Genomic DNA, 15,998 nt, shown 5'->3' on the forward strand with positions numbered 1-15,998 from the left:
CAGACCATGTCAAGAGGAGACAGTTTTATAGCACTACATAGCACAAAGGAATACATATATAAAATTAGAAATATAAATGTAGGAGTAACCCCTTTGAAAGAGCTGTAGATGACAGTGGAGTCTCTCTGTGGGCTATTTTAGAGTGTGATCATTGGCTCATTGGCTGTTTTATCAATTCAGAACACATTTACAACAAAAGTCTAATAGAAATGTATATTTAATATGCTTGGCAGAATATGACAACTGGTTCAATAAATCTGCATGTAATGACTCGCAATGAAGCAATGCCTAGATGTTTTGGGGGGGTTAGACTATTCATCAGAGAACCACTATAATACATTTTGATCAACATGACATACAGAATTGCCGTTGAATACGCATGAATGTGCCAAAGAATTTGCAATTTGTTCAAAAGAATGAGAAACTGCTTTTATGATGTGCAAAAGTGATTAGATGATGTGGAGATTGAACAAGTCTGTGAGAATTTCAATTCTGCTCTGAGAAATGTAACAAAGCAACTGAGAAAAACTAATACACATGACTTGTTATGAAATCCAATCTACACCACCCAACATGCAAAAATATGCATTTATCAGCCACCAATCAATAACCTGCAAAAAATGCACTGTAGTCGCACAATTATCAGAACAGAGACAATGACGGAACGCTGTGATACAGTGTGTGAGCGTGTTTAAGTGCAAGAGAGTTGGAGAGAGGGGAAGAGAGATGGAAGATGACTATTACACAATATTCCTATAAGTTAATAATGACTTTTTGATACTCCCGCCCGAGGGCATGATATTTTCTTGTAAGCTTACCCGAGCCCACCAACCGCGGGAACCATAGGGATCCTAATTTTGTTTACAGTTTCAATCATTAAGAAACAAAAGCAGCATGTGTATACATTCAAGATACGTCATTGGAAATTAATGATGGATGTGCTGTACTCAGCTAATGTTTTTGCTCCGATCTAAAGGGAGGAAACAAATATCTCCAGGTAATTGAGTATAACAAGTGCTTCAGTACAATGTTTAACCATGCCAAGCTTAAAATCCACATAAAACAGCCATGAAAATAAAGAAACTTACACGATTAAGTCAGAGCATGATAGCTTTGGATCCTGGCCGGAGCTAGCTGATGCTACGCTATAACTGACCAGTGTGCTTTTGAAGGTGGGACTTAACGAAGAGTCAATTATACATGTTTTGGATAAGGTTTGAATACTCACTAGTGGTGCACTGTTTGTCAGTGGCCTCGCCCTGAGTGCTGCTCTTGGCCTGCTCCTCTGCTGCGGTGTGTTGCTTTCTGGTTGCCACAGCGCCCATCGGCGGCGTCGGCTGAGCTGGCGTCTGGAGGTCTGCGGTGCCCACAGAGGATCAGTTACCGTCAACAGACAATACACTTTGTGTGTGCAATTGTGTGTGTGTAAGTCAGAAAACACTTATTGCTGGAAAGATAGAGTGCTTGTGTGTAAGTGGATGTGTGTATAAACGCGAAAAGACTGGGAGGATACTTTGACAGACAGCAATAAAAATGTGATCCGACAGATGAAGATGATGAAAGGGGTTGTGACATGGTGAGCGAGGTGCCACCACGAGTCAATCAGCACAAATATTACTACAAAAACTACAACCATATCCTTTTGCAATGGCTATAGGTTTCACTCCGAGAGCTGGCGTGTGATGGGAATGACGAGCAGAGGTGCAGTGTGGACACATGCAAGGCACTGAAAATGAGACATTTCAACTCCGACATCAAGTAATATTTAAGTTTTTGGTCAAATCTATCACAGCTCCTTTCATCTTGTCACGGGAGAGAAAATCCCCTGAGATGCAGTGTGGTTTTTGAAAACCCTGCTGCAAATGGACATCATGCAGTGCTGGGCTAATTGATAGCTTTATAGCAGGACCTTGACTGGAAGATGAAATATTTACACTGCTGTATTCCTCCTCTCAGGCTGTTGACTTCTGCTTCTGCAATATTCATTTAGCATCCTGTGCTTTTAGCTGCTAAAAGAGGAAATCAAAAGAAACAGAGTGACTTCTGAAAATTGCTTCCTCTTTGATAAGTTTCCCGGCTTGACATGGAAGAGCGAGGCCTCTGTGGCTTAAGTCACAAGTCAATAGGCCCTCAGGGGGTAGGGCTGTGCATAATACGGGAGATAATGTTTTTAAAGAGAAATCTGCTCTTCTTGTGCAGTTTCCTCAATGCACTAAAAATTTTACCAAAAAATGAGTCACGACAGACCAGGGCAAAAAAGAGATGTATGACAGTCTCATCTCTTTGAAAGGATAAAGATAAAGAATATTTCATGAGGAAAGCACTCGGCACTTCGATGTGCTTCTGAGCAAAATGTTGTGATAAATTCAAAAACCTCCACATGCAAGAAGGGATATGTCTTCATGGTCAATCAAAAAGACATGTAGCAGTATGGCAAGAACTTTCAACAATAAATCAGTAGCAGTAATATTAATTGTAGATATCAATAACTGCTTTTTATTTCAATGTAATTTTGATTTGTAGAAAATCTAATAAAACATACTCAGTTTTCACCAGTCAAAATCTTGGTTTGTCAAATCAACAGTTCAACTGTCGGTAGTGGAAATGTCCGTTTTGTCTAAAATACACTGTATACATTATATTTTTACTTATAATTATATTTGATCTACAATTTCTTTTGCAACACGTCACAATTGAGTTGTATATATAAAAAACGAGTTTCCACTAGTCAAAATGTCATTGAAAATATCTTCAGTGATGTACGTATATATCATAATTAATTATTTATAGCAATTAATATGGTAATTTGGGTAACAGGGCAGCATAGTGTTCCAGTGGTTAGCACTGTCGCCTCACAGCATGACTTTGGGTTCTTATATGGCTCGGGGCCCTTTTGTGTGGAGTTTGCATGACGCTCTACATCAGGTTTACTCCGGCTTCCTCCCACAGTCCAAAGACATGCAGGTAAGGTTAATTGGTGACTTTAAATTGCCCGTGAGCATGAATGGTTGTCTGTCTCAATGTGTCAGCCCTGTGACAGTCTGGCAACCTGTCCAGGGTGAACCCCGCCCCTCGGCCTCACTGCGACCCTAATCAGGATGAGCAGTTATGGATAAGGAACGAATGAATAGACGTATCTGAAATGAATATGCTAATTTAAAAGCCGACCAATGGGTTTGTGCCATTTAATGGTATGATGCCGACATATCCGAAATGGTTTATTGATGTGTCGGACATATCGTGTGTGTAGTTTTTTATATCTGAAATGGGAAATTACATTTCTGCTGGTTATATTCCTTTTCCCATCATGTGGAAATTCAACTGTAGATATCTGTAATCTTTATTCTTACTAGTCAAAAATAAATGTACTGTTATCTATAATTAAATTAAAACACATCTGTAGATCACTTTCATCTAGTCAAAATCACTTTTTTTTTCACATGAGAATACATTTGTAATGTGTCAAAATTGTTTTACACATATAATTAACGAGTTAAAATTACATTTAAACACGTTGACAAGTGAAAACTTTTTTATGCGATTACTCAGCTGTACTGATGTATAAGTGTTAAAAGGGCTATTTTTGTTATCATGTAGTCCTTGCAATATATTGAACATAAACTGTGAATGTAATTTTTTTCAATGTACTATGTGTTAATTAGCCTATTCCCACATGAGCAAGTACAGCATCAGGAATACGTACATATATGGTTAGCAGCCTTTGAAGCCAATATTACAATTTAAAAGTTCAAGTGTATCATTTATCTACACTGTATATGTGTGTGTATTTATGTACATAAAGCTAATTTAGATCCACCCTAAGCCCACTCAGCACTGCTCGGGGCTGTTTGGTGAGTGTACAGATGCACAGCGCCAGGCAGACAGCGAGCACAGAAGGTACTGTCTGGAACACTGGAGCCTCGGGCATCGCTCCTTTCCCCGCCACATATTCTACGCTGGAAACGGACTGCTCCGTCAAGTACAACTGGGCAAGCCTGCTTCTCTTAAACCAGGTTTCTATTTTCTGAAATAATCTATCAAAGACTCTCAACAAAAACAGAGAGTGGGTGAGAAGGCCGGCCGGGAACTACACCTCATTATTCAACAGAGTGAATATTCCTCCAACGTGTTTATTTATTTAGATAAACAAATGATGCATTTCAGTTCAGTGTTATTAGTGTGCTACATTAGTCTGCTCGACCAATAATATACTGAAAACAACCATCCCTGGATAAACAGGGCAGTGCAGACTTAAATATCGGGTATTTATCAAGTAACTGGAGTTATTAAAGTTTACAATCTTGAAAAGTTGTGTTTTTAATAAGAGGTTTGAGTACTAATTAAGGATATGTTTGGTCCTGCATATTTCTCCATGCTTACAGAGGGATGATCAAATTTTATGGTGATGACCTTTATCAATACAACAGTGTATGGACAGGAAGGAGTAAAAGTAAACAAACATTTTAACCTTGCAGAAAACAGGAGTTGCTGGTCTACCGCTGCCTCGATTCATTAGTTTGCTTGTGTTACTGTATGACTTTGGTGAGTCTGAAATAACCCTTTGAAACACTAAAGTCACAATAACAAAAACAAACTAATGATCACGGCGGCAGTAGACCAGCAACTCCCACATTCTGCAAGGTAAAAGTTTGCAAGGACTTTTTTGTCAAAGGAGTCTGGCGGCTTTGAAGAGAGCATAGCTGGATACAATGGCTTCAGTTCTCGATCACAAAGGGCTTTCTGTCAATAAGGTGAAGTGAAAATATTCCAAATATACAGTGGCAAGAAAGTCAAGTGAACCCTTTGAAATTGTTCTGCATTAATTTGTCATAAAATGTGATCTGAGCCGCATCAAAGTCCTAAGTATAGACAAAAGAAATGTGCTTAACCTAATGTTACACAAACAATTATAATATTTCATGTCTTTATTGAACAAATCCAAGAAACATTCATAGTGCTGGTTGAAAAAGTAAGCTAACCCTTAGGCAAATGACTCCATCAAGAGCTAATTGGAGTCAGAGGTTACCAAACCTGGAGTCCAATCAGTGGAACAAGATTTGAGTGAAGCGTAAAGCTATTTTAAACTATATATTTTTTTTAAAACACTCAAACTTTTTGAGTTGGCTATTTCTGGTGTGATCCATGCGTCACTAAAAAAAAAAAAGAGATCTCCAAAGACATTTCATCTAGAATTGTTGATTTGCACAAGACTGGAAGGGGTTATTAAGTAATCTCAAAGACTTTAGGTATTCACCAGTCCACACTTAGACAAACAGTCCACAAAATGGAGATGACTTAATACTGTGGCTTCTCTCCCTAGAAGTAGGCGTACAGCCAAGTTGACTCCAAGGCCCAACGCAGAAAGCTCAGTGAGGTAAAAATAAAAATAAAATAAAAAATAGAACCCTGGAGTAACAGCTGAAGTCTACCACACGCAAAAGTGCTCCACCACACTCCACAATGCTACTGTGAAAATGTTTTGTGGACTCATGAAACTAAGAGTGAATTGTTTGGGAAGAATTCACAATACTTTGTATGGTGTAGAAGGGCAGAAGTACAGTGGAGGGAGCGTCATGATTTGAGGCTGCTTTACTGCCTCTGGACTGCCTGCCATCATTGAGCTGAAAATGAATTTCCAAGTTTATCAAGGTACCCTACAGAATAATGTCAGGATGGCTGTCCGCCAGTTGAAGTTGGGTGATGCAGCAGTTCTGTAAAGAAAATGGTCCAAAATTCCCCCTGAACGTTGTGCAGGTCTGATCAGCAGCTACTGGAATCGCTTGGTTGAGATTATTGCTGCCAAACGAGGTTCGACCAGATATTAAATCCAAGGCTTCACTTACTTTTTCCACCAGCTCTATGCATTTTTAATGCATGTGTTCAATAAAGACATGGTATATCATAATTGTTTGTGTTGTATTAGGTTAACACATTGTGTTTGTCTATACTTAGGATTTACATGCAGATCAGATCACATTTTATGACAAACTAATGCAGAAAATTAGGTAATTTCAAAGGGTTCACATACTTTTTCTTGCCATTGTAGTATACAATTAAACTGATAAAGGGTTTTTAGGTGGCTATAAACATGTTTTGCTGATGAACTGAGGGCGTGCCAATTCCCATATGCTACAGGTAACACAATGACCACGCATGCAACCCCACTCCAACAAATCCAAACTATGCCTTTGGGTGATTTCCTTACCCCTCTTCCTGCGTGCCTCCTTGATCTCTTCACACATGCGGTCAAACTCGGGGTCTAGCTCAGATGCAAATATAGCATGGGCTGTGTCCTTTAAACTGCACGCTCTGTGCCTGATCACCTTGTCTGTTAAAGAAGGAGACAATGAAATATAACATTAGTATCACAAGATGGAAAGATTAGTTTGTTTCTGTGCATGTATGATCAAGGGCATGTCCTTTTTAAACCAGGATATCAAACCAGTATTTCTGCTGTGGTATTTTAACAGTTTCCTGTTCTTTAGAAGAACATTCCTTCTTTTTCTTCCAGTTAGCAGTTTGAGGTTTCATGTTCGCTGCACCCTATCATGTATGTAAATGTAAGGCAGAGAGTCGATAGCAAGCCCACCGCATTCCACTGTATCTGTGAGAAAAGGGATTGTAGCATTTTCTCACAGGTTGAACAAAAGGTTTAGAGCTGGCTTTGGTGAGAAGCGTTAGCGGGAAGAACTCAAGACATTCGTGAGTCTTGATATCACCACTTTACCCGTTTAATACAGAGGTGGGTGTGCGTTCACACACAGAGACACACGTGCACACACACACCGGCAGACACATACATGAGTACAGAAATATTTTTTAAATGCATTCTTATTCTCTCTTAGACTCCTTAGACCTTCATAACTCTTATGCCGCTTTTCCCTTAGATGTGCTACAGCATCATTAAATCCTCCTTTTCCCCTGTTCCTGCATCCATGGAGGGAAAATAAAGACTGAGCTGAAGAGGCAGGCTAAAAGCATAGGCACTGTAAACAGGCAGTGTCTCATTACAGCAGGCAGAGGGAGAACAGTTCAGGCAGAGAGTGGCAGAGGGGTCACAATCTGCCAGCTTCCTTTGTCTAATTGGAGGATGGCTGCCTAATTGCGATGGAGGCAATTTGTGTGCTAGTGTAGGTGCCTTTTTTCTTTTCAGAGTGTGTGTACATGTACGTTTGTTATAAGGGCAAAAATGCCTGTCAGTGAAGGAGGTGTTAAAGGCCAGGTGGGATGCCGAGAGCTCATCAGAACCCTTATGGGCCGAGCCTAACCTCCCCCTCTAAAACGTACTGACATACAGCACTGTTGCATGCACGTTCCTTCATAGTAAAAAAGGTTGTTATCGTCAATTTCCTCAAGCTACAAAGATTTGTGACACTGAGTCACATTGTGGAGCATAGAGATATGAGCCTTTTTAACATAACCAAGTAATTATTTAGCAAGGTGAGGTGGTAAAAGACAAGGAAGACAACATGATTGCACGTGGAGGACGGTACGATGAAGATAGCATGAAGGACAATGAGAAACACACCACAGAGGGATAATGAGGTTTTTTCCCAGCACTTTGTGAGCTGGCGTAGAACCTCCCTAGCAGCGTAATTGTGCAAGTTGTGGGCCATATTCCCTGGGCTAGGCACTGGGTGAGAGGCTTTGTTAGTCTTCTTTATTAAACTGCCTAATTGCATTTTTCGCCTTTAGTGTATCATTTGTAGACCCTGCATTCCAACAAATGACCCAGGCCCTCGCCTGCAAAGACACAGATATGATTTATTCATTTGGCTGGCAGAGAATTTCTTCCCATCGGTGTTGGGCAGCTACGTGAGGGAACCAAGCAACTAAAACACACAGGGCAAGAATTCAAATGGTCATTATCAATTGAATAGTTTGAAGTGTGCCCAGTGTATACAGCTTTCAATTAAGATCATGGTGTGCCAATTTGATTCTCGTCGAAAGTCATTTTTGTCTTCTGGTCAAGCTTGTTTTGTGTGCTTAAGTGCCCCTCCAGGTGGGGGGGGAACAGCACATTTACTTGCAGACATATCAGAATGGTAAGCACAGTTTGAATAAGCTGTGTTTCCTTTAGGGGGAAGAGTGGCCACTGGGAAAGTCTCGGGAAAGTCTCAGGCCACGCCCTCTCAAATGTCCGCTCACTCAGCATGTCTCCATTACAAAAAAAGGCCCCAGAGGGATTAACGAGGAGGTGACGTATGGTTTTCGATCGGCGCGTAATCGCTTAGCAACAGTTTCGAACTTGATCAGTGATCACATACGCAATGGATTAAAACACGGGAGATTCAACTGTGGCCACCGTCTCCAACTGTGCACAATGTCCGCAGCTGATCATAAACAAGCATGGCTAATTAATGCACAGTGTCTCCGCTGATCATAAAAATCGTGATCGTGAATTAGCCGGCATCACTAACTGTGCACTGAGTATGCTTGTTGTAAACAAACAGACATCGCTAAGTGAACACAGACCCGCCTTATTCCTGGTATTGGACTGGAATGGAAACACCCCTATATTTTCTTTGTGTATGTTGCTTGTCAGCTTGTAACTTGCAGTATCTGACACAGCAGTAGTGGATGTGAAACATACAATAATATCTGATATGATGTCACAGTGTGTTCATCATAGACTTTAGAAAAATATAGCCAGTGTTACATCACCTATCGGTTTGTGGACTCCAGTTTTGAAGCCTTGAGTTTGGCATTTACACCAGCTAGCTAGGTTGGTTAGCAAAGTTAATCCATTATACAAAATGAACAGCTCCTTAGAATGTTTTTTTAGTCCAACCAAACACAAAACAAGCCATTTTCAAGCCACTAATACATTACAGTCAGTACTTTGATAAACACATGTGAAAGAGCCAAATTTCTGAGGGCAATACATAGAGAGCTTGATGGTAGAGACCTATCTTCACTTTACAGGTCCAAAGTAAAGTGCTCAAATACTCAGCCATGTACTGACTACTTATTTCCTTTATGCTATGTCTTGTAGCATAGTAAAAGCCCCATAAAGACATGCTAACAAAGTTAAAAATGTAATTACTAAAGGATAGGGTCTTTAAATGTATACACAAACATTCATCTCTCTTCACATGCAGGCATGCAAGCAAATACCCCATTAAACAATAAAAATAAATCAGTTTATTTGCAAGCTATTGCAAATAACAGGCCTCTTTCTTTGTTTGTGTATGTGTGTGTACATATGTGTTTTACATCACTCATTATGTAGCCCACATAAGCCTTCAGAAAAGGTGCTGAGACTTGGAGGAGGATGATGTAAAAAAATCTGTTCAAATTGCAAGACAAGAGACAATTAAATTTTCATGCATATGCAGCCTCTCTCAGCTGTGGAGCACAAATTACACTGTGGAAATGTATTTTCAGTTGGGGCTGTATGCACTTTATTTCATTTGAATTTTCAAGTTGAAGAAAACCATCTTGAGGTTCTGTAATTTGACTGTCTGGAAGCCCTATTCAGAAGTCACTAAGTGTTAAATCTAATTACTTTTACTCTCACACAATGACGGCCAAATGGAACACAACAGTGACCAGAGAGACACATGGTCATACTTATTTGGATAGTCTAGTTTGGACTTAATATCAAGGGACTGTCATTCATTACGGCAAAAACTAGAAAACCTAAAAGGGTTTTATTGGTGATATACAGCTGTGACATGTTTTTGTCAGTTCTCATTGCAATTTTATGAATACATTTGGGATTTAGGAATTCTTAATTTAATTGCTTTTTTTACCAAGCCCTGGAGATCCAATGGCAAATATTAATTTAGTTTCCATGCAATAATAAAGAGTGACGTGTTTAGCTAATTTAGCACAAAAATGCCAGCTATTTTGAATAGTTGTTTTACTCTGCAGTAGATTATAAGGGTGAAGTGAACTAGATGATGTGATATAAATCTTTATCGTGATTTGGAATGTCCGGACAGAAAATGTTGGCCCTATTGTTCAGCCCTAATGGGCAGATTGTGTTTATGCACAAGTAAGAATTTGTCTGATGGAGTGTGGATGTAAACTGTTCACACTTTCATGTGTATATTGCATGTGCATTCATGAAATATCCCAGTGATTATCAAAGTGGGGTCCAGGGACTCCCAGGGCTCCTTGATATTCAGCCAGGGTCCCCGTAACAAGTTTTTAGATTCATTAATTTAAAGTTAAATGATGAAATGATTAAAAAAAATATTTTAAAAAATATTTTAAAAAATACAAATGTGAATACCTCATTTTTTATCTATAATAGTTCATAGATTAGATTCTAAATTAACAAAAAAGCATGTAAAACATGTATTAAATATACTTGTGGATTCTAATACATTTCTCTTTTGTTGTTCTTTCACATAAAAAAAGACTATTAAAGTTTAGTGTATTCTCTATCTTGTAAGGGTTTTTGGCTGAAAAAAGATTGAGAACCTTTACATGTACCCTACATGTATGTCCGTGTGTATTCATATCCATGTAATTTTCCTCCTCACCTCCAGGATCTTTGTCAGGATTGTATTCTAAAGCGTTGCTGCAGATGAGGTCGATGTCCGCAAGGAAGTCCTTCACTGTCAGGTACTGGTGGGTGTCGATCTTGGTCATGGCAGTGGACAGGTCCATAGGCTGCCGGATGACCTCCAGGTAGTCTGACACCTGACACACAAAGTTCTTATTAATAAAAAAGGGCGATAACCAGCATTTTCAAACTATGAGAGCGACACCAAAGCGCGGGTCCATTCCTCATTACCTCCTCAATGTCAACTGGCTTGCTGAAGATGTTGAAACGTTTGTCAGTGGCCAGGCGCTTGGTCACGTCCCTGAGAAAGAGCCTGAGCTCCCGTAGTGTGTTCTCCTCCTGCTCAGCCAGGCGGCGCTGCTCCTCTGCTGACAGGACCCTGGGGCCTGGAGCCTCTGCCACTGGCAGAACCGCTTTACACCTCTCTGAGGGGACAGAAATGAAAAATAAAAACAAACTTTATAAATAAAAACAGAAAAGTACGCTACGAAATAAAGTTTTCACACAGCTCCAACTTATCAGCAATACCCAAATACCTCAAACCAAGAGCAAACCAGGCTGGAAATAAATTAATCTTTGAGTGTTTGCCTATAGCAAAAAAAAAAAAAAATCCTAAAGCTAGCCCATTGGTTGAAAGTGAAACCAGACAGTACGATTTCAAACCTGATCCATGACTCTTTCATCATCAGAACAAAAAATACTTACCCCAGAGAAGAAAAAAAATTTGTTGCAAGATTTCTGCAGCTGGAAAATAAACATATAGCTATACTTCTTACCAAACACAGGTTTTGAAATACACTAAGGAAAAGCCTCTGGCCAGTGACAGAGTGATGAAGCAAGGCAAGCAGATATCCTCTCCTCCTCTCCCAAGGCACTAGTCCTAGCCCAAGGCATCTGCCGACATCGTTATGAAGGCCCCTCAGCACCTCGGGCCCGTTCACTCACTAGCAGCAATCCAAAAAACTGATTCTAATTATGGCTAATAGCAGCCGGGCCCCTCATAGCAATTCCTCTCCCCGCTTTTCTGCCGGCCTCTCTGTTGGAAGCCGGACTGTTGTCTTAGTCAGGCAGGAACCCCTGAAGTGCACCGGGCGAGTAAAGCGGGGGACCCCTGCCTTGCATCAATGAGGAAACTGCGGATGAACGCTGGGCACAATTTCCATTTGAAAGCCCGGGTGGACAGTTCCCTTATATTGAACCCAAATGTGGGTCTTGGGGAGCTCAGTGGACTGGGGCAATGGCAGGGGGTACTTGGAGGGATGAATGAGGGTTGCTGAATTTGATGCTGGTGAGGGATAGAGATGTCCAGGAAAATACAGGCTTCACACTGGGCCAATTGTACAGTAGTGAGTGGAGCACCTTCAATATCTTACATCTGTGAGTTTCTATTCTCAATCTCAACACATCTGAAACCCAAAACCCATGGGTGGGTTTTCAAAGCATGTTTTCAATAAAAAATGTTAAAAAATAGACTATTTACAACAGACATAAGCAGTAAAAACGGGTATTATCATAGGATTTTCCACTTTTCTATATAGATTTTGGCCTCAACAATTACAAAAAAATAATAATTGGCAAAACGATGATTGTGCCACATTCCAATTTAAAATGATGCTCTCATTTTGAGTTATGAATCCACAACACCCTTCCCTTTCCAGTAGTAGCTTTGGCCCATTTTTGCTGAGTTACTGAATTGAAAATGTTGATAAGAGTTTTCAAGAGGCCGTAAAAAGTGCACTATAACATATTGGATCGTATTTTATTTGATCAAATGTATTATATATTATATTTGTCATTTCCATATAATTTATTTAAATGTGCATATAGTTAGAATTTATTTCATGTATTTATCTTAATTTTTACATTCATTTTTTTATTTGTTTTTGAGTTAAATTATTTTTAAAGTTCAAGAAAACCATTGTCCAAAAGACAGAAGTTTCCCTTTCTCTTTAACTTCAATACATGCATGGTGTTACCAAAGCCAATGAGTAGTCGTGTCACGTCATCAGATTTTTGTCATAATCGAGCAGCCCTATAGGAGGCTCTCTTAAATACAATCTGCTCCTCTACCAATCTAAAAAAAAAAGAAAATAGGGAAGATTGACACCAGAGCTGGAAAGGAAAGCACATGCAGACAACACTGCCCTCTAGGACTGACAGCAGAGATGAATCACAACTGTCAGACTGCATTAGTATGTCTAAGTGAATACAGTTAAGTACCTGTGCTCTTGAGGCGTGGTGGCGCCCTGGCTGCTTGGACCAACAGCAGGTCAGAGAAGAAATTCCTCCTGTCCTCGTCTCCTGGAGGGGACAGCGTCAGTACCTCCCCGTACGTCCTCTGGAACATACTTCTCACCTGCATCAAAAACAATCAGGGGCTTCATAAGAATTCAGTTAGCACCACCATATATTGCTGTGTCTCACAATAAAACTTCCCTTTTAATAATAACAGACACTTAAAGCATAAACAAGCAGAAAGCCCATGGCACCTAAAATTAGAAATTTAGTTTTTTATGATGAAGCTATGGTGTCTGTGTGGAGGTTTGTGTCTCATGTTCTGTCCTTTTGCTTTAGTTTTGTTTATTAGGCAATACACTTAATCTACTCCTTTCATTTTTTTCACAATAACTCTCTGTAAAATTAAATTAAATCTGAGAATACTACATTTAATCCAATTTTGCTTTGTACACCCACTGTACTGATCTGATTACTCGAATTTATGTCTGTCACATAGTAGGCAGTGTGTATCTGATTGTGCCGGTTTTCATCAGCCACTACATTAAGCTAAAGCCCGACTGAGTACAGCAGAAACTAAGCAGGAACTAATGAAAAGATGAAATGTTTTATTTCCACATTACTCACAACAGCAGTAAAGAAAACGGATGAGTCATTCCCTTTAGAGACCACATGATACCTGATCAAAGCAAAAATGTAACCTTAAGTGCTTTTTGTTCATAAGCTACAGCCAAAACTGGATACAGGTACAAAACATATTTACATAATAAAAGAGATTGCAACACAATCATTGCAACAAAATAGCAAAAATCAATCAATGATTAAAAAAAAAACTGAACAAAATTACAATATTTAAACATCTGCATGGATGAAGTATTTGTCCAATACTGTATATCTGACTGCATAGTAGGAGTACCCTGATGTGAAATCTGGATGGCACCCTAAGGCTGCCTTTAGACTTAAGCGCTGAACCCTTCTAATGAATGGGAGCTGTGTTTCTTCTCTCCAATTAGAAAAGAATCAGTACCAGTGGATAAAAGTCTCAGCAAAAACGTATCTGACTAAACTTTGGCTACAATGCATCCAACAGAATCAGGCAAGGAGCGGCGTTGCATATATGCATATATATTTCTGGTTGATTATTTCAATGAACACTCTGTTTTTTCCCCATTTACCTCACGATCACCAAGATGAAAGATAAAATAGTTGCCGTCAAGGTTGTAATATCCTGTCTGACTACTACAATAGATACTCTGAGCAGTGTTTTGGAATCTGGTGAGCTCGATTCTATTTTATTGTGGTGGTAGACGGATTACTACGTTGGCCAATTAATGCCATTTTGAGATAACAGGCATTTAACAAAATACTGAGTCATAATGATGATTATTTGTTATTATAGTAATTAATTAAGCTAACAGCAGGTAAGGTCTCTACACTTACAGTTTTAGTTTTTTTTAATTTCCAACTATATTGCTGGCCACCATATATTTTTATCTTCCATCATTTCTTTATGATGAAGTGATTATACAGTATTGGCAAACATATACATGAGCCTTGTTTCATCCCAATTCCTGGTGTGCATCTGTACTAGCGCTGCAAGGGGCTTTAAAGATCCCAGTTCACTCCTGTGTTGAAGCTCAAGGCCGCTCCCGACGGGAAGCCCTGTTGCTGACTAAGCACCTACTTTCCACTTTATATCTCCCCCCATCTGTCTTTCACATCGATCCTCTCCTCTACCCGTGACATGTTTGTTCTTCCTTTCTCTCTGCATTGCCTTCTGTTCCCTTTCTTATCCCTCTCTCTCTCTGGATTTTTGCACTCTCTCCTCAGAAGACGGGGAAGAAAGGGAGGAATAGAGTAAAAACGAGGAAGACAGTGGGGGAGCTGGAGACAGCCAAAGTGTATGTAGCACACAGCAGGTAATGATTCTCAGTATTTTTCATCATGATAAAGGCGGCAGGGTGTTGACACAGGGAGGGTTAGCAGAAATGTGTGAAAAGATGAATGCTTAAAAAGAGGGAGGGGGGGGGGGGGGGGGGGATAGACGGAAGAGCTGAACGTACAAAGAAAATTGTGGATGTCTGGCTGGGGAGAGCAACTGTAAAACTAAACTGGACACCTGTTCTGCTGGCGTGATCAATTCTTAACTGCAGAAACAGACTTAAAAGGAAAAGCATCTCTGTCAGACTGCCTGACTCTGCCCTCTCACTACATCTCTTTCTCAATTTTCTGAAGAAAAAAAATCCCTACTGCAGGTATAAAATAAGGGTAGTAAAACACAGCTTCAGTGCGTAACTCTTCATGTAATCCACATAAAAACAGCTATAGCTGAGACGCAAAACTGAATCACAATCATCTAAAGACGGTACCGTAATGCTCTCAGAAACTAGAAGTGATGACAGAGAGTAGTCATGTAAACACACTGCATTAGGAAATATGTTGATAATGACCATCCAGACAGAAATATACACACTAAAATTCAAGATGTTGACAACTGAGTGAGGATTAGGTAGACTGACAGTCGACCTGGTGCGACATGACGTCAGCAGTTACGTAGACTGCTGCGGTGAAGAGGGACCTGAGCCTGAAGGCAAAGCTCCATTTACTCCCCATCTACAGTCCAACGCTCAGCTGTGGTGAATTCTACTATCCGATCGATCTGCTCATTCAAATTGAAAGTAGTCAGTTGAGGTGGTTAGGCCATCTGATTAGGAAGCCTCCAAGTTAAACCTCACTGTGGAGGTGTTGCACCACAGCCAACTGGGAGGACAGACCACAGGGCATGCTGGAGGGACTTTATCCCATTTGGCCTGGGAACACTTTAGAAACCCCCCAAAAGAGCTGAAGGTTGTGGCTGGGGAGAAGGATGTGTGGACTACCTTGCCTAGCCTGGTGCCACTCCAAACACAGAAAAGTGTCAGAAAATGGAGAGTAACATTTTTTCTGGTGATTAGTGTACACCCTGTCGTGCTATCGCTAACTACAGCTGCAAAGATCAGCGGAAAAATAGTGTTGAAGCTATTTTTTACCCAAAAATGGCAAAAGAAAAATAGTTTTTTAGCTTCTCGTGTATGGAGATTTCCTGCCTTTTATGTTTTATATTGTATTTGGGTTTGAACTGAAAAAACAACACAAAAAGTTGCTTTTGGAAACGCATGTTAAAATGACTTGCATTTGGAAGTTATTATGGATATATGGATTGAAACTAAGTGTTTGTCAGATTATACAATCATCTATAATAATGTGC

General features: G+C 39.9%; 1 protein-coding gene across 1 annotated transcript in view; it reads right to left on the bottom strand.

Annotated features, from left to right (window-relative positions):
- Positions 1-15,998, bottom strand: part of atad2b (ATPase family AAA domain containing 2B) — an 88,453-nt gene that overhangs the window by 51,030 nt on the left and 21,425 nt on the right. The window contains exons 20-24 of the mRNA XM_059356681.1: positions 12,737-12,872; positions 10,748-10,941; positions 10,494-10,653; positions 6,206-6,328; positions 1,229-1,357 (exon numbers count right to left, since the gene is read on the bottom strand). Coding sequence (XP_059212664.1) covers positions 1,229-1,357; positions 6,206-6,328; positions 10,494-10,653; positions 10,748-10,941; positions 12,737-12,872 — 742 coding nt within the window. The remainder of the gene's footprint in view (positions 1-1,228; positions 1,358-6,205; positions 6,329-10,493; positions 10,654-10,747; positions 10,942-12,736; positions 12,873-15,998) is intronic.

This window comes from Centropristis striata, chromosome 18 (genome assembly GCF_030273125.1).
Source record: "Centropristis striata isolate RG_2023a ecotype Rhode Island chromosome 18, C.striata_1.0, whole genome shotgun sequence".
NCBI classification, from domain to species: Eukaryota; Metazoa; Chordata; class Actinopteri; order Perciformes; family Serranidae; genus Centropristis; species Centropristis striata.